We start from the raw sequence: 12734 nt of genomic DNA on the forward strand, positions 1-12734 counted from the left end.
TGAAAATGTCACCACTTGATTTCAAGTTTCCAAGAATTACTATTTTTAAACACAGGAAGGCCTCAGAGTAAAAGTTGAAGGAGTGTTAAGCAATACTGTGTTGATCTAGGACATGTGAAATTTTTTTTCCGTGAAACCACGTCAGCTTCCAATGCCATGAGGCCACTGTGCAGGGCCCCCATGGCTGTGTTACCTACAGGGTCCACCTTCCATCCTTTAGTCCAAGATGTGAGGAATAATGGAGGCTGGGAGAAAGCCATCATTGAGGAGCATATCCCTTCACCTCTGGCATTTCAGAATTTCTTGTGCTTTCAGAGCAATGAGTGGCTCCGATACCAAAAGTACTGCATCTAGGATGTGAGGTCACAATAAAAGAGTATTCCACCAAACTTTGGGATTCATGTGGTGTCCAGAGCCTGTGAGGCAATGGTTGCCAGCAGGGACTGAATAATGTCATTTAAAGTAGAAATTATACCAAAGAGAAGGGAAGAATTGAATGTTTACTTTTTTGAAACTTGTAGAGTTGCAAAAAGGGGAATTTAAAATCTCAAGTGTTAGGAGAATGAGTCTCAAAATGTTAGTGCTATGTGTCAGTCCATCCAAATCTGAAGAGGAAATTCACAGCATAAAATTAGATATTCCCACTTCAACCATTCCTAGAGCTTTGAGGAACAATGTATAAGTAATCATCCATATTTGATAAGGTAAACCTAATGGCACTAATATGAGCTTAAAATAATAGGTGTCTATTTCTTGCTCTTAACAGTATCCAAAAACATATTGATGAGCATTGAGTGTCATCTCTCACATTAGGAAACAAAGACTCATCCATCGTGGAACTCCACTGCTCCTGCGGGGAGATTCCAATGGGAATTGCTGTGGCTACGATCTGTTGAATTTGTTCCTTTTCTCATTATTTTAATGTCTCTTCCAATATTTCTTGAATTCGCTTCATACTCATAATTGTGTTGCTTTGTCCTGTACATGGAATTTTTGCAAGGAGATTTAATTATTATTTACATATTTTTAACCAACGTGGTGCTTTAGTGACTGAAACCAAGAAAGGAGAAATATAAGCATAAAGAATCAGTTTCTTAAAACTGTGGCGTCTGTGGCATTTTTTTAAGATCCTTTTGAGCTGTTCTTCACAAATAAGAAATGAAACAATCAAATTACAAAAAAGCTTCTGCCTCAGGTTATTTTTCCAGAACAATTTTTTTCTGAAATATTGTATTTACTGCTCACATAGTTTTATTTAATGATGAACGGGCAGATTTTGACTCTATGTTCTCAGAGTTGTCCGTAATTACTTATGTCTGGGGTGTTTTTTTTCTACATTATTGTTAAGGACTATGTTAGTTATATGGAATACTAAATAACATAAGAGGTATTTTCTAGAAGGAATAAAATCTGTTAAAGGACTGTTTCTTTTTACTGGTTTTGAGGGTCAGGTAAGGTCAATCAACATCAACTGCTAAACTGGACACATCAGTGTTCAAGACTGCTGTTCTACAATCCGGTAGAGCTATTGAGCTGCACTCATTGATCAACCAAGCAAAGCACAAACCAGAACCTTCAGTGCCACAAGGTTATTGTGGTTCCGAGCATTACATAATCCCATTGCAAAAGCACTTTCCCTATCTACCCCTTTCTCATCTTCCCACAAGGGCCGTGGGAAACTTGACCTACTCGATCAATCTGGGTTTATCTAGGATTAAAATTAGAAACAGATGCTTGGAACCCTGTCCCTTCTTATCCCACTGTCCCAAAACAATACTGTAAAAGATAAGGTTTGCCTATAAAACAGGACTCACGCTCTGTTTGTGCGCAGAACCTGCCGGAAACCGCCACGGTGAGTCAGGGGCACATTGTCCAGGCCTAACTTGTCAAATGTGCATGTCCTTTGCAGATGTGTAAATGAATCTGCATTTTCAGTGTTATGAAACCATTTGTAGCCAGACTCAAGCATGCTTTTTACTTTATGTAGATGATCCTGCTGTGGACAATCCCGCTGTTGCTGGGGACAGTAGCAGGTGAGAAAAGAAGTCATATGGAGTTGGGAAAACTCACAGCTCCACCCTTTCGAGGACCTGTGAAGACTGAGTCCATTCTGCTGTGAGTTAGGAGTTAGGGGGAAAGACACAAGAGTAAGAGCACATGTGGTTGGAATGCAATTACTGAATAAAAGGTAAGAGAGTCAGTTACGCTTGAATATTATAGGCAACAATAAGTGGTTGGTAAGTTGATTCTAAAAGCAATACTGGATGTATTTTCTGAAATTTAAACTTAAGTTCTCATTTTGTTAGATCTATCAGTCAGAGCTTAGAGTGATGCTGGGGTTTGGACCCTTGGGTGTAGGTGCTGATGGTTGAACTGTCCTCCCAAGCAAAATCCATGACTCCCTGTGCCCCGGTGATTCTGCCTGTGAGATGAGGATAGTGATGTTACTGACCACAGGGGAAAGTTGTAAGAAAATCATCCATCCTGGTCATGGCATGGAGCAGGATTTTGAGGAACGCAGCCTTTCCCTCAGCTAAGCTCACTCTGATCATTAACTAGATTCTGTCTTCCTTGAGAAACGGTCTCTTTAGTACTTGCTTTGTGGGATGAGGTAGCATTGAAAGCTCCAGTTGTGTCAATGACAGATGTCGCATTGCATGGGTTGGGAGTTAGCTGTTCATTACAGAGTCCACCATGGCCCTGAAACATGTCAGCTATCTAAATACTCAAGCTGGGTGGAGACTGAAAGGTTGGACACTTGCAGGAAACTTGAGCTCTCTGCCCAAAGCCCAGAGGCACATGGGTACTACAAGGAGTTGAGAATGTTTAACCTCTCCCATCCAAGGCCAGGAACCTCTGGCTATGCATTTATGGGCACTAATGGCTGGCTCACTGAAGACATACAAGTTGAAATTTCAGACATAGGAGAACCAGGTGATTCTGGTTCACAGACTTGGGGAGCGTCAGGCTTCCGAAGCTGCTCTGTGAGTGCAGACCAGAGGGGTTTGGGCAAGCAGAGGAAGGAAATCTGCCACCAAATGTAACTGAACTCCTGTTTGACTGAGAGACCACTGCAAGGTGCATTGTGGTCCAACTCATCTCTTTAACCACTTCTTTGTAAACACAGGAACTCAAGTCTGCTATGACAAAATTGGCTGCTTCACTGATGATTCACCATGGTCAGGAGTTAGTGGAAGACCTGGAAAATCACTGCCCCAAAGTCCAGAAGTAGTCAACACCCGCTTCCTCCTGTACACAAACGAGAACCAAGGCAGCTACCAAGTAAGAGTGTTCATTGTTTGGCGATGGAGGTCCATCTGTTTTGCAGAGTTGTGACCCTGAATATTCCAGTGTTCTAAGGAGAAAAATTTGCAGTGAAATTTGTGTTGCTGAAGAAATTTAAGGCAGTGAGACTAAGGATAATATGAGATACTTTACTTACAAAAGAACATCTTCAAATCTTGGGAGTATTTTTGTCCTAGCTTCATGCTGCCATTATTCTAAATACTGAAGAACGGTGTCATATCCAAAATGGTTTAATGAACATAGAAATAAACATGTTTATGTAAGTGCAAAAGTGTTGGGATTCGTGTATATTTTTAAAGCTATTTTCTTTTATTGAAATGGTTGAGTTACAAATATAGAAGAGACACACAGCAAGCACTTATGCCATCCTGCACTGGCTTTTTCTAGGCCATTAGCAGGGAGCCTAATTGGACATGGAACTGCCAAAGCTTGAGTCAGCACCTGAAATAGAGCCTAGTGTTGCAACCGCTGGGTTAGCTTGCTTAGCGATAATTTGGGCACTGCTTAGTATTTCCAATAATACATTTTCTATGAACTTGGTGACGATTTTGAATCTGTGAAAAATATGTGCTCCTCCAATATATGTACAGACAAACTCCAACTAATTATTTTGAATTTAAGAATCTCTCAACCCTGTGGTAGTAGAAAGGCAGTGTGCATTCAGTAGAAATATTTAGTTAATCTTGAATTTTTCATCTTTGCCTAGGCAGAGCTAGTATAAGGTACTCTGCCAATAGACAGAGAGAGTCACAATTCCCAGGCAGTCACTTGGGGTACCCATAAATAACCAAGACTCAGCAGTGGTGTGATGCTAAACTACCCCTGTTCAATAGGTTGGGTGTACCAAGGCATTTTCAGTTTACAATGAAGAGGAGAAATTTTTGCATGTGCGTTTTTAGCTGTTTTGGGTATCCTTGTAATAGACACAAATAACTATACATAAAAACACACATACAAAGACTTCCATTAAGTGGAGGTAAAATCCTCGTGCACTAACATTGCTGCGATCAAACAGCTTCACAAGTTTCTTTTAAAGATAACTGCATTTTTATTGAAAAATAACAGCAGATTTACAGAGAGAAGGAGAGACAGAGATATCTTCCATCTGACAGTTGACTCCCAAAGGCCCAAATGGCTGGAGATGAACTGATGTGAAGCCAGGAGCCAGGAGCTTCTTTTGGGTCTCCCATGTGTGTACAGGGTCCCAAGGATTTGGGTCATTCTCCATTATTATAAAAAGCAACAGACAGGGAGCTGGATCGAAAGTAGAGCATCCAGGACATGAACTGGTGCCCACATGTGATGCCAGCACTTGCAAGGTGAGGATTGAGCCACTGAGCCTTCATACCTGTGCAAACATTGTAAATTATGTGGTGATAGGAAAATATCAGAGCTGTGATGGAGGATCCCTTCTTTACAAGGTGAGAATCCTTACTCACACACCCTGACCCACGGCAGCTTCCTTTATAGCATCTCCCTATCATTCACATGGATCTCTGGATTCTGTTAGAAATATGACCTGAAACAATCTCTTCTCCAAACAGGAAATTGTTGCAGACGCATCAAGCATCAAGAATTCCAATTTCAAAACAAGTAGAAAAACTCGCTTCATTATTCACGGATTCACAGACACAGGAGAAAACAGCTGGCTGTCCAATATATGCAAGGTGAGACATGGAAGTCTCTTGAGGGAAGGCTCTTTGAGGTGATAGTTACCAACCAGTAGTAAGATTCTGGTCCCACAGAAGGAGCACACGTGTCAGTTGGCACAGCACTAGAGATTTCTGCCTCCTGCTGGCTGGGAGATGCTGGTGAGTGAAGGGGTCCTGGGACACAGTGTGCTGATGCTGACAGGCTATGGAGCTCCAGGGCAGGGCTATTTGCTAATCAATACACCAAGGCTTACAACTGCTTGCACTGAAGATGCCGTTCCACAAATCCCAGCTGATCACAGGCCATGGTGCTTTTACTGACTTTTCATTTCCACGTGGAAAGCTAAACAATGCCATCTTCCTAATCTAGTTGTTTCCCTCACATATTCACTTTCCTCTTTTTGGTTCCCGAGGAAAGCTGTGACTATTTTGCATTTCTGGAATTTGTGTCAACCATGCAATCCTTTTTAGTTTTAATCTGTCTTTGCCTTTGTGCCTTGTAATAATGAAGAATTAAAAAACAGATAACCCAAAAGAATGAATCACCCTGGTAAGCACAAGCAGTTGAACTGCGTTATGATTGTCTCATTTACGTATACGCTAATCGAAGTTCTGTGTTCAGCCAGGGCACAAAGCTGTTATTTCTCCAGAGGGGTTGGAAAAAAACCCCAGTTTTCCCTCCACCCATTTAATTTTTGTCTTTGATGCCACAAGACAAAGACTAAACTGACTGAGCTCCATCGCATACCATGGGCCTGTGGACAGCTGAACACACAGGAGCCCAAAGTTTCACAAGTTAAAAAATGATCAGTAAAACCATGACCAGTCTTCTGAGAGATTTAAGCCTGATGATTGTTGGGCAAGTTGGCAATACATTTGCTCACAAGAGTGAAGTGGGAAAATGTGATTCTCCACACAAAAAAATCATAGATTTTCTTAGATTTGGATACACTATTTCTATGATCCCAAAGGCATATGTGTTTTACTTGTACTTGACTCGATTTGGCTCTTTAATGCTATAGCATTGTGATGGTGAAGGGAGCTGATTAAAGTAGAAAGTAAGAGCTCCTAGGCTCCTGTGTTACTCCTGTCCTTAGCTAGCCATGGTGTTAGCAGGGTTTTCCTGAGAGCCAGGGATGTTAGCAGTGCTCTGCCTGGTACTTGGTTGTACATGTCCATCTAAAAACGTGCCAACTTGGGCTGATTTTGTCTGCTTACGACAATCTCTTCATTATTGCAATTTTCCTTCTGTAAGGTGAAAGTTTTAGATGATTTTTCATATTGCTGTATTATTGCAAAATCCTTTCAGAAACAGTGGAATATGAGTAAGTACAAATTCTGACACACAGAAACCCTACCAGCAATAGCCATGTGAGATCGTTATTGACCAGCTTAAGCAAGGTTGCCAAGGATATTGGTATCTGTATTTCATGCATAATAAATCTTTCTTGATATGTGATCTTTTACCATCAAGGTGATTGTGAACGTAAGCAATTCTAAAGTACTTTCCTTTTCCCAGCTTCTGTTGATCAGGAGCCTGCTTTGTGCAAGGAGCTCTTCAGGTACTGAATTAGCTTGATAGTGTGCTTAGCCATGTTCTAGTAGGGGTCGATGTGACATCGTGTATGTCATTTGTGTTGCTTTGATGAGAAAACCCATTATGTAACATTTTATGTTTCCTTTCCCTGTGACAAATGTCTGTACATTCGAAATCCCCAAAACTCTACTTCCTGCCATGGCTAAACCTCCTGTTTGGAGCCAATGTTAATCTTTATGAGGTATTTCATAACCATTTACGGCCTATGAGTTTTGTCCGATGCTCTCAAGTTAAAAATAGTATGATATAGCACATACCAGGAAGGGAATGTGTCAGATTTGTCCATGAGTCATTGCTAAGGATCCGGAATGACTTACCTATTTATCGTGTCTTTTCTCTCAGAACTTGTTTAAGGTGGAGAGTGTGAACTGCATCTGTGTAGACTGGAAAGGAGGTTCCCAAACCACATATCCACAGGCCACACTGAATACCCAGATTGTGGGAGCAGAAGTGGCATATTTTGTAAATGTTCTTAAGGTAAGTACATCCAGGTTATAGCAAATCCCTACCTCTGCTTTTGGGATTCTTTTCGCAAAAGGAAGTTGTAAATATAAGCATTGTAAAATTGCTTCCTTAGAAAGATAAACTGGCACTTTCCCTCACAGTTGTTGAGGACTAGCTGTGGGTCTGACACACAGTGCAGACACCCATGCTGCAAACACTTCTTCTCAGCGGGCTCTGTTCTAAAATGCTCCGAATGTCCAATACACATGTTTGGGGGTGATACAGTCTTGTTGCTTTTTCCCCCACAGTCCTCTCTGGGGTACTCACCTTCCAACGTCCACGTCATTGGTCATAGCCTGGGTGCCCATGCTGCTGGGGAGGCAGGTCGCAGGAGCAGTGGGGCCATTGGACGAATCACAGGTTGGTCAAATTTTAGACTGGTGTTTGAAAGAAGATGCTGGGGGATATTTGGTACTTTTCTCCTTGGAATACTGTGAACTAGGCCACACAAGCAGAAGTTAGGCACTGGAGATCTGGTGTTCGCAGCCATCTCTGATTTACAATGCCTATGTCATTTATAAATACATTCCAATGCATGAAGTTTTAATTATAAATAACCAGAGATTTTATTTCATATGAATTTCCCTATTGTTAGTCAATCAGGAAGAATAACTCTCTGAATAGAATGAATACCATAAATACTGAGAGGGACAAACCAAAAAGCTCAAATATTCGCAAGTAGTGATGCTCTGCTTCAAGATCAATAGCTAATGAGCCCCAATCTCTTCAACAAAAACCCCACTTCCCTTAGGGGGCAAGAAATGGGGGATTGGGGAGATGGTCAGGTTGCCCATGGTGGCAATTTCAGCTTGCTGGGAATGAGATTTGAAATGTGTTATAGAACAAGCCTAGAGCCTGCTTTGGCTAATTGTTCACATGTGGGGCATTTAACCCTTACATCAATTCTGTTACTTATGACAAAGACTTTGCCACGCTGGGCTAGAAGGCACATAGTTCACACAATGACCACTCTCCCATCTTTAAATCTTCTGACTCCTACTTAGTGATCCATTTTTATATCCTATGTATAAGTTATTAATTTGGTAAGCATTGTTCTGCAGAAAGCCTGCTATGCCCTGTGGTATGCAGCCCTGAGAATCTGCTTAAAGGAAAACAAGATCTTTGTCCTCATAGGAGTTTGTACTACACTGGGGACTCTCCCTGTAACTGACTAGTAACCAAGATTCCTGCAGGGACCAAGTATCTACAAGCTGAGGCAACATCCATGACTGAGAGAAGCTCCAATCAAACAGCAAACTAGAAGCAGATTTCCCCTCAGAGAAATGCAAGGGGTGGATGAGCTCATTTCTCTCCTTTCATGCACAGCTGATGAGTGCACCATTTTCGAGAGCTAGTGAAAACACATGGGTGTGCATGAACCTTGGGAGACCGTGAACCACACACACATTCCTTCCCTTAGGCTTGGATCCAGCTGAGCCTTACTTTCAGGACACTCCTATTTTAGTCCGACTAGACCCAACAGATGCCAAGTTTGTGGATGTCATTCACACGGATGCCTCTCCCTTCATCCCCAACTTGGGTGAGTGTGGCAGTTTGTCCTACTACGCATCGGCATGGTTTACACTGCTTTCAGTCTGTCCAGTAACATAAACCTTCCCTATTGCAATTCTTCAGGATTTGGAATGAGCCAAAAAGTGGGTCACCTAGATTTCTTTCCAAATGGAGGAAAAAGCATGCCTGAATGCAAGTCGAGGCTTGCCACGGAGACTGTTGACCTAGAAGAGAAAGGTAAATCAGGAAGTATACAAGGAGATCTGCTTCGTTTTGCTAAAGATGCTCAAGGCCTCTCATTGTAACCCAGGTAAAGGTCAAGGTTTTCATCGGGTAAAGCAGGCAATGAGAAGTGTGGTAGCAAATGTTTTAACACCCACTTTCCATGGACCTAATGCAGGAAAAACATGACTAAATGACAGTTGCATTTACATGGACCAACCTTTATGCTGAAGTTATTCTTTTCCGTTTCACTTAACCACAGTCTTACATGTTACAACCTTAGACCATACTTAACTTCTGATTTTAACCTCAATTATGAATACACTTCATAAATGATTTTGTCCTGGGACCTCCATGAGTCCACAGTAATTAGAACACTCTCTTTAACAAGGATATTTTCATCCTGACTTCAATTTGGAAAATCAACTCTGTAATTTATATATGCTTATGTCTTATTCCAAAGGAGCTCGTTTCTCTCTGACCTGTAACCACTTAAAATGCTTGGACTACTACACAGAGAGCATCCTCGCCCCGACTGGCTTCACAGCGTATCCTTGTGCCTCTTATGATGATTTCACAGCCGTAAGTAGATTTCACCTTCCAGCTAAACAATTTTGTCATTTTTCGTATCATGATAAGTGTATTTATCTCTTCATTCCCTCACTCATCACAGATATATATTTCAGTATGAGTAAAGCATTAGCAAACTTCAGTACAATGGAATTGTTTGGGGGTAAGCATTCAAGCTTGTTCTCTAATAAGCCTAATCAGAAACAAAAGAACTAGTGAATGCGTATGTGATGTGAGGCTGTAGGATGCCGGGAGGCATGGACCATGTTCCTCAAAAACTGGCACTTCACCTGTAGGGGTTCAGATAAGAGCACACTTCCGTGCCATCTTATTTAGATCATTTGATGTCACTGTTATCTTCTTATTTGTTGTATTGAACAAGACATGCAGGTTATCTGTTTTCAGAATTTTCACTGTCAATTTTTTAAAAGTCAACCTTGATCCTAATTCATTAAAAAAAATTGCAAGCAACAAAACTGCTGGAGGAAGATATAATCTCCATAAATGCATATATCAGTGATGAAGACATGAATGCAATTTTTTCATTAAATTGATAAATTATTTTGGAGAAAATGCTTTGATTCTTCAAGTGGTTACTTCCCTTATAAATGTAAATTAAAAATAGTGGATAACTCAAATATTTGACAAGAAGACTAAATAACAAAAAATATATTAACTGATTAAACCAGAGCCAGTTTCTTAGCATTGCATCCAACAAATGCTTAGTAAATAAAAGCAGGATGTGGATATTTTATTCTATATAACTAAAATACACATAAACCTAAAAAAATTTTATCGGTTTTTTGTTTGTTTGATATAGCTTGTTTTGATCCTTCTCTCTAATAGCTCAGGCTATTGATAGGTAGGGAAATTGCTAAAAAACAGACAAAAGAGCTTTGGATTTCATCCAGTTAAAATGGAGTTTCATTTTTAAAAAAGTCAAACCTGTAGGAGCATGGCAGCATTTCCATGATACTATTGCCCCAGACCTCCACGTCTCTCCTCCTTTCACCCCTCAGGTGCTTTCCAGACAGGTGGCCACAGGGTATTCTGGTCAGTGTGTGCTCAGCAGCAACAGTGATGTGGGCCCAATTGGGAGGGGCAGTTGGCTGCAGTGCACTCTGGGCCACATCCCTGTGTGCATTGGTGATGCAGCCAGGCTGATGTTAGAGATGAGGTCTGGAACTCTCCACACTTCGGGTGTGGGCAGTACCTTGAAGATGTTTGGCTGCTACTTCGGGCCAGCAGTTTCCCCTAATCCTCACTGGAAGCAGACCCTGAGACTCGGCCACGTCCACCATCTGGCCCAGGGAGTGTGGAGCTGACAGCTTGGCTGTACTGCATAGTGGGCTTTCCATCCACAGGGGATGAATGTTCTGGGCAATTAGGATATCCTAGGTCAATGAGAAAAGAGAAACACACACATCCATATAAATTATATGAATTCTGCTGTGGCATGTTGTATGATCAACAGTGAGACTGCTGGTGTAGCCTGGTGAACAGTCAGACGTGCTGTGAACCTTTGCGGAGACACCGTGGAAGCCCTCTTTCTCCACCAGAACAGAATTGGACTCAGTACTCTTGAACCATGAAAACACATGTGCGGCAGGACAGGGCAGTGTTGCACAGCAGCCTCACACGTGTGTGCTTGTTTTCACTAGAACAAGTGCTCAACCTGTCCCAGTGGAGGCTGCCCACAGATGGGACATTACGCTGACCAATTTTCTGGGAAAACAAGTGCCGTGAATCAGGTGTTTTATCTGAAGACTGCTTAAAGGAAGTTTGAAGGTAAGAGGGTATTTTATTTAACTTGAACTCGAAATGCCATGCGTTTCCTGCTGCCCACTGATCATGTGTAAATTGGCCTTTCATCACAAAGCTTACAAAGCTTTGCAGAACTTGCTGCAGTGCAGAACAGAACTCAGTGATGTGGGCAACCACGAAGTAAGAGAGGAGCATTTGGAACCTGAAACTCTGAATGATACCAGTGTTTCCAGTGGTTTCTCTGTTTCCCAGGTTCTCATTTGGGTGGCAATTGGCCAGTTGGTTGTGTTTCCTCTTTAGGAGAAGTTCTGAAAGGTTAAGAAACTTCATTGATGTTGTTAGATAAGTGTAGGGCTACGTGATGAAAACCAAACCCTAGAGGAGAGTCTGGCTTCACCATCCTGAGGTGAGAAGAATGTTTCAGTCTGCACATGCGCTTTGTACAATGTGCTGATGTAAGACACGCATCTTCCTCAAATTATATGTTCTCACCCAATCCACAGGTAAGCTTTTTGGAACACATTTAACCTATCAAGGTACAGAAACAGGCTTGCTGAATTATGTGTCCCTTAGCAAAGACAAAGGTACAGAAGATCAGTTTTTCATTCTAGGTAAGACCAAAAAGGTTTGCCTTGGGAAGCTACTAGGAAAAGTCATCCAATGAAAATACAATAATAATACCAACATTGGCACCAAAGTTTATAGAAAGCCTGGTACAGAATGCTGTGTTTCTTCTATCAGCAAAACATTCTCTGCTCATTGGAACCCAATAAGAGGACTTTTGTTTATGCATTTCTGGAATCACAGAGATTACATTTACCTTCACACAAAACAGCAAAACCTTCAGACAGATCAAGTGAAACAACAGGTTTCAAGACAGTGAACATCAAGCAGCAAAAGAGAGAGATGCCTGAGCAGCAACACCACATCACACAGGGCTGTAAGGTCCCCCAGCTGACTGCCTTGGAGGTGGCACAAGAGGTGGCATCGGCAGAGAACTCCAGGCAGAGCCAGTAGACTGAGTCAAGTATCAGAAGATCCAAGGCAACTGGAACTTCTTGGGCAACCTGCTAGTGAGGAGAGGGGCGTTGATCTGGAATGAACTTGGATGTACAGGGGAACAATGACCAGCACAGGTGTGTGAGCAAGCAAGGCCAGGGAAGTAGGCATTCTGAAGGAATAAGTTTCTCAGGACAAAGCCAGATACTGAAGACAAAGGCGAAATCAGGACTTTAAATCTCATTAATTATCCTAAAAAAGAATTGATTTTTAAAACAGTAATTCACGTGAGGGACTTGTAATATGTGCATATTTAAAGCATGTGTTAACAGTGCTGTTTAAAGTGTGGAGAGAACCTAAAATACACAACTGGAAGGCATTTTTTTGCATCACTTGAAAGAAGAACATGTAAATTTTAAAATATGAGCTACTCATTTTAAATTAACTACTAAATTCTTAAGCCACCTCTGTAGTTAGCAAAGCAACAAAACAGAAGAGAATAAAATATAATGCACAGCAGGTCATAAGCCATATGCAGAGGTCCAATGGAAGATACATGGAAAAGCAATCAACTATATCACAATCATACTCAATGGAAATTACCTAAA

General features: G+C 41.5%; 1 protein-coding gene across 1 annotated transcript; it reads left to right on the forward strand.

The window, feature by feature from the left end:
• Nucleotides 1–1987: 1987 nt before the first annotated feature.
• LOC131481675 (pancreatic triacylglycerol lipase-like) lies at nt 1988–11144 on the forward strand. The gene is made up of 9 exons (XM_058671528.1): nt 1988–2033; nt 3128–3282; nt 4851–4973; nt 6898–7032; nt 7308–7419; nt 8480–8599; nt 8695–8808; nt 9257–9375; nt 11025–11144. The coding sequence occupies exons 1-9, from the start codon at nt 1988–1990 to the stop codon at nt 11136–11138; spliced, it is 1038 nt and encodes a 345-aa protein (XP_058527511.1). The 3' UTR covers nt 11139–11144.
• Nucleotides 11145–12734: the final 1590 nt, after the last annotated feature.

Source organism: Ochotona princeps, chromosome 13 (genome assembly GCF_030435755.1).
Source record: "Ochotona princeps isolate mOchPri1 chromosome 13, mOchPri1.hap1, whole genome shotgun sequence".
NCBI lineage: Eukaryota > Metazoa > Chordata > Mammalia > Lagomorpha > Ochotonidae > Ochotona > Ochotona princeps.

Excerpts from the sequence above, each read along its gene's own strand:
- LOC131481675 (XM_058671528.1), top strand. The coding sequence starts at position 1,988 with ATGATCCTGCTGTGGACAATCCCGCTGTTGCTGGGGACAGTAGCAG. Across the intron at positions 4,974-6,897 it reads GGCTGTCCAATATATGCAAG|AACTTGTTTAAGGTGGAGAG; the intron begins GTGAGACATGGA and ends CTTTTCTCTCAG. Across the intron at positions 7,420-8,479 it reads GGCCATTGGACGAATCACAG|GCTTGGATCCAGCTGAGCCT; the intron begins GTTGGTCAAATT and ends TCCTTCCCTTAG.